A 6,563-nucleotide genomic window follows, 5' to 3' on the forward strand; every position below is an offset into this window, starting at 1 on the left:
AGGACTGATGTGAGACACACAGAAACAGAACACACACACACACACACACACACACACACACACACACACACACACACACACACACACAGGACTGATGTGGGACACACAGAAACACAGAAACACACACACACACACACACACACACACACACACACACACACACACACACACACACACACACACAGGAATGATGTGGGACACACAGACACACATACTCACAGACACACAAACACACACACACACTCACACACACACTGAAGCAGAGGAACTCTAACACCCAGAGGATGAATTTCCCGTCAGTTTCTTCTGCTATTGTCCTCTAAAGCATGCGGGGGAAAGTGTGCAGTCACATGTGCTCTCTCTCTCACACACACACACACACACACACACACACACACACACACACACACACACACAGATAGTGATGGGAAACTAGGGTACTCACAGGCGCTTAAGGTTTTCAGCAACACTATTTGCATATTGTTGATCCGTCTGTAAAACAAAGCAAGAACCAGTGTTGACTTTCATAAATCACACAATCTTTCCCAATCAATACATGTTCAGCTTTGAGCTAGACAAGTGTTTGCAGCAGCTTTTGGATGGATGTTAAAAGTACAATGTCGGTTCTCATTTCCTGACTTCTCCTGCTAAAGAGATCATAGTCTCTGTGAAGAACTTGAACTGTGCCATAATGACAGCAAATGATGTTGAGTGGCTGAAGCTCTTTCCACTATAAAACAGCAGATGGACTTCTCCGTTCATATTCAGTTTCACGGTTCGTTCAAGACACAACTCAAGCATGGCACATTCCTGGAGCTGCCACCAGGGGTGCTAGAGCTGCACGACTAATCGTTAAAAGATTGCGATCTCGACTCAAACACCCATGCGATCTCATGACAACGATTCACCTGAGTCTATTAAACTTTGCCAAAACCACACCGAAACGTTCAGATCTGCGTTCTGATCCAGAGAGAGCCGTTGTCAAACAGCTTCACCATCTGTTTTGTGTTACAAATATTCATATTATCACAGAAGTACTGAGATAAAAGTTTATAGTTCGAATATAAACACTGATGTCTACAGAAGCGATTAAAATAGAGTAAATTAACTTTTGAAAGTAACTTGACGCTTCAAATAAAGATTATATCAATTACATCGTTACACCAGTAGGTGGAGACAAGAGACTGTTTATTGAATACGTCAAGAGATTAATTCAAAACCGCTGATTCATCCAATAATGAAACAAGTGAAGACTATATGAGTGAGTCATTGAATCATTCACTCAAGAGATTCGATCAAAAACACAGATTCGTCCAGTAATGAGACAAGTATTTATGAGTGAGTCATTGAATCATTCACTCAAGAGATTCGATCAAAAACACTGATTCATCCAGTAATGAAACCAGTATTTATGAGTGAGTCATTGAATCATTCACTCAAGAAATTCATTAAAAAAAATTATTCGTCCAGTAATGAAACAAGTATTTATGAGTGAGTCATTGAATCATTCACTCAAGAAATTCATTAAAAAAAATTATTCGTCCAGTAATGAAACAAGTATTTATGAGTGAGTCATTGAATCATTCACTCAAGAGATTCGATCAAAAACACAGATTCGTCCAGTAATGAGACAAGTATTTATGAGTGAGTCATAGAATCATTCACTCAAGAGATTCGAACAAAAACACAGATTTGTCCAGTAATGAAACAAGTATTTATGAGCGAGTCATTGAATCATTCACTCAAGAGATTCGATCAAAAACACAGATTCGTCCAGTAATGAGACAAGTATTTATGAGTGAGTCATTGAATCATTCACTCAAGAGATTCGATCAAAAACACAGATTCATCCAGTAATGAAACCAGTATTTATGAGTGAGTCATTGAATCATTCACTCAAGAGATTCGATCAAAAACACAGATTCGTCCAGTAATGAGACAAGTATTTATGAGTGAGTCATAGAATCATTCACTCAAGAGATTCGAACAAAAACACAGATTTGTCCAGTAATGAAACAAGTATTTATGAGCGAGTCATTGAATCATTCACTCAAGAGATTCGATCAAAAACACAGATTCGTCCAGTAATGAGACAAGTATTTATGAGTGAGTCATTGAATCATTCACTCAAGAGATTCGATCAAAAACACAGATTCGTCCAGTAATGAAACAAGTATTTATGAGCGAGTCATTGAATCATTCATTCAAGAGATTCGATCAAAAACACAGATTCGTCCAGTAATGAAACAAGTATTTATGAGTGAGTCATTGAATCATTCACTCAAGAGATTCGATCAAAAACAGAGATTCGTCCAGTAATGACACAAGTATTTATGAGTGAGTCATTGAATCATTCATTCAAACAGTTTTAACAAATAATTCAGATTAATTAAACATTTTAACTAGACTGCAGCAATTAACATTTTGTCGGAACCTCTATTAAATTACGTTGCATTGTTCAGTTGTCTGTTCAGAATCATGAGAGAATCGTGATCTCTGTTTGAAACAAAAAAAAATCCTGATCCTCAGTTTGACCAGAATCGTTCAGCTGTCAGTCAGTCGACATCAGTTCTGTCTGTCAGATCATGGCTTTATCATTTAAAACTCTATATGCAACCTTTTGCTTTAAAAGTTTGTGCTGAATTTAAGGTAAAGCCACTTGGATTGATATTTTATTATCAGTTCAGCATTCAGACATTTTTAGTGTAGTTTAAAGTCACCATGAATCAAAATTGACTATATTTCTGGAATACAGCAGTATAGTTTATCCACGCACATCATTAGCTGTTTAAATTCATGAGCTGTCGTAATCTTTAAGGCTGAAGTTGAGTGTCTGCCAGCTCAGTTTTTGCGGTTTTGCTGTTTTTCACAGATTGAACGTTGAATACTGGCGGGATTACGACTTGTACAATGCGTTCACGTCCTTGTAGAACTCATAATTACAACTTGTACACTGGGAATGATCTGAGAGCTCTGACGTGTGCCATGTGACGCTGTACCACCTGACCTGCAGACTCATAGTGTTGCCATAGAAAGGCATAATCTGAATCCAAGTAGAACATCATGTTGTCATCTCCCAAATTATGATTATTACGATAATTCCTCAAGGGCAAAATCAAGACCCGCCCTACATTTGTTCTTGTTTCAGAAGCGTTTCACTCGGATATACGGCACAATAGAGAACAGACGATTGTAATTTCAGTTTCATGAAGACTTGAAGTGTTGAAACGCTCTAGAGCGCTTCTGAGTGGTGTGTCGGATGGAGTCAGTGTAACAGTGAAACTCAAGGGCGAGGGCATAATGTGAGGATACACACAGAGTCCGTGACCGCGGGAACATCACACTATCCTCATTTCCCACACATCTCTCATCACCGACTCATTGTGTTGGCAATTATCCTGAGACGCAGAAGACAACGAGTGACAGAAGATGAGGAAACACCTGCAGAAACTTTGACCAAACCTTCAGTTTCCAGAGAAGTGGGAAATGCTTTTCAGAGCTTGTGACTTATCATGAGATGAACAGTCCTGACCCGTTTAGTGTCACGTCAGCTACTCTTCAGAACGCTTTAATCACAGGATGGAAAACACCACATTACAAAAGCATTTGTCACAATCCTTTCAAGTTCTCTTAAAAAAAAAAAAGGCTGAAAAGTGTCAGTGAGACGGAAAGTGCATATAACAACATTTTTATGTGAGAGGCGCTTTCAGAGGAAAAAATACTTTTATATTTCTATATAAAAATATATATATTTTTATATTTCTGGAAAGTTCACTGTGGTGAGCGAACTTCTTCCTCTTTGGAGTCTGACTCGCTACATTTGCATCTGGTGAAAGCCGTCTCATATCAATGAAAGCGACTGGCATACATCTCAACTGTATATTCCCCTTCCATGTAAAGCGCTTTGAGAACCCAGAAAAGCACTATACAAATGTAACAAATAATAATAATAATAATTATTATTATTATATGCAAACTACATGCAAATTAGTTCGACTGAATCTGAACAAGTCGCAGGCATGTGGAAAGCACATACACTGTTCATATAACACACTTAAAGAATGTACTTTATTAACAGGCAAGATGCAAGTTCTTCGTCAAAAGCAGCAAATTAATCAATATTATCTTCTTTTTTCTATTTTTATTATTATATTTCACCCAAAAATGATAATTTTGTGTCACCCTAATGTCATTCCAAACTCGAATGTCTTTCTTTCTTTATTCACAGGAACACAAACGGAGGGAATCTGAAGATTGTGCTGGTCGTTCTTTTCCAGGCAGTTACAGTGAATGAGAAATATCATTTCTCAGTTAATACATTTCAATTCTTTCCAGTAATTTCAGTGAATTTTGGTTCTCACACAAAACCATTAGAATATAGTGCATGAGTCATATGAACCATTTTACATTCATTTTATGTTTAATTTTTGGGTGAACTATCCTTTTAACATGCTGGGAATGACAGCAAACGAGACAGAAAAAGAGGACTGGACTCTAGATGCACATTACTGTACATACCCTCACAGATATAACATTATAATAAAAATGAGATTTGGCATGTACTTAAATTATCCCCAAAGTAAAAGGTGTGTGAATACACAACCCAGACACGCACACACACACACACACACACACACACACACACAGTTCACTACCGCCAGTTACTCATAGTCAATGTTAATTAAAGTGAAGTGGCTCAAACACACTCAACAGTGTACAGCGTGTGTGTCTAGGGCACAGTGTCCTTCAGATACAGTGTGGTGAAACACAGGATGACGCTTTACTGCATTCATCATCATACATCACTGTAATATACTGTAATCTGAAAGACATCTATTTCACTGCTCTCTCATAAGCACTTCTTAGAAAATAAAACACTTCCTATAATGGAGAATTTCCAGGATCAGCTCCATTTCACCCCAAAAGACAATATATTTTGCATATTGTCCTCTAGATGAAAAGCCTGATCGCTGAATGTAATGGCACACACTTCCTCAACAAGGCGCATGATCTGAGATCTCGTTCACACTCGTTCATTCAAGCGGCGGCTGTTATATTATCATACTCTAGCTGTTAGAAACCTCCACTGACTGAGGTTCAGCGTTTCGATTGCTACGCTGCTCCTGAACCGCAGTGTGTTTGCACAAAAACATCATGTGTTGCAGGAACACACTCAATACTGCTCTGTCCTCATGAGCGGTGTCCGAATATGCGAATACTTCCCTATCTGATGGAAAGCCAACATGACGAATGTAGGACATCTGAATTACACGCACTCTTGCAGTCAGTCCCAATACTGGTGCACTACTCTCTGCTGTGTTAGTAGTGCAAGTGTGTTCACTTCACACTGAACATTCTCAAATGAAACAGTGCGCTTCGAATCCCCAGATGATGCACTAAACTACGGGCCAGATATACTAACAGCTTGATCAGCGAAAACCCTCTTTTGGAGTTCAAAACTACTGTCAAGATTTACTAAAGACACACAGTGATTAATGAGCGGTGGAAAGGCGCGGACAGGGTTATTATTGCAGCCGACTATATTGCATATATGCATTTGTAGGAGTTTCCCTTTCAGACACTAAAGTTATGGGAGGAGAGTTTTTAAAGTCCCGCTGTAGTCGATCACTTTATCCCTTAAAACTCATCTTTCATCTCCAAAATGACGTTTAAACGTTTCTTCCTTGAAAAATGTCTTCATCCCTTAAAATTTCTTGAATGTAACTCAACACCCTTGCCTCATTTAGTATACGCGGTTCTATGAATATGCAAATGAGCCCCGCCTCCACTCACTCAGCTCAGAGATCCACTGGTTGGATCAGAGATCGTGGGATAGAAGAGAGAGAATTTCCTCCAGTCGTCTTCATTTATCCAGAACGCCAGAGGAAGACGTTCTCCAAGCTACTCTTCATCTGCGCTGCTCTTGGTGGATTGCATTGGTCATTATGGGAATGAGCTGCAGCGTCTGTGTTCTTTCATTTGTGCATCGTCAGTAGATGGGAGTCAACTGCACTCTCCCTTCAGCGCTTTTATGGGATATCGTTCTCCCTGTAACTTCCCTGTGTAGTGCTTCTGTCCCCAAGCGTGGACATCTGGACATCTTACGCAGTGGCTATCAGACACCAGTGCTGTATGATACAAGAACTATACAAACCCCATATATACGAGATGGTAGTGAACATAGAGCATATCTGAGACTCAGCTTGTGTTAATTGTATGCTAATGGCTGAACAGCAGGGCAGAGATGAGTTATTACAGGACAAAAGGCAGACAGAGCGCATAATCAATGAGGAAATGGACTTACAAATGGTTCAGCAGCTTCTAAACATCTCAAGCTACTCTTAACGTAAAGTAGATAAACTCCAGGAAAGCTACCAGTTTAGCTGTTAGCTATTCAGCAAGCTAGAAACAAAAACTGTTACTTTGAGGGACTAATATATCAGATGATAACTATAATGAGTCAGTCAATGAAAGATTCAATGACTCATTAATAAAGACATTTGTCAATATATTGAATTAATCTGTGTTTTGAATGAACAGTTCAGTGAATGAATCAATGACTC

The 6,563-nt window shown here is 38.9% G+C and overlaps 1 protein-coding gene across 3 annotated transcripts in view; it reads right to left on the reverse strand.

Moving 5' to 3' along the window:
• The window catches only part of mgat4b (alpha-1,3-mannosyl-glycoprotein 4-beta-N-acetylglucosaminyltransferase B), a 155,912-nt gene that overhangs the window by 68,684 nt on the left and 80,665 nt on the right, over positions 1-6,563 (reverse strand). For all 3 annotated transcript variants that reach the window (XR_014031423.1, XM_081383568.1, XM_081383569.1), the window contains exon 5: positions 446-492. Coding sequence is in view for 2 of the 3 variants with exons in the window: in XM_081383568.1 (XP_081239694.1) it covers positions 446-492 (47 nt within the window). In the remaining variant the exon portion in view is untranslated. The remainder of the gene's footprint in view (positions 1-445; positions 493-6,563) is intronic.

Source organism: Scardinius erythrophthalmus (genome assembly GCF_964197995.2).
Source record: "Scardinius erythrophthalmus genome assembly, chromosome: 13".
Classification (NCBI taxonomy): Eukaryota; Metazoa; Chordata; class Actinopteri; order Cypriniformes; family Leuciscidae; genus Scardinius; species Scardinius erythrophthalmus.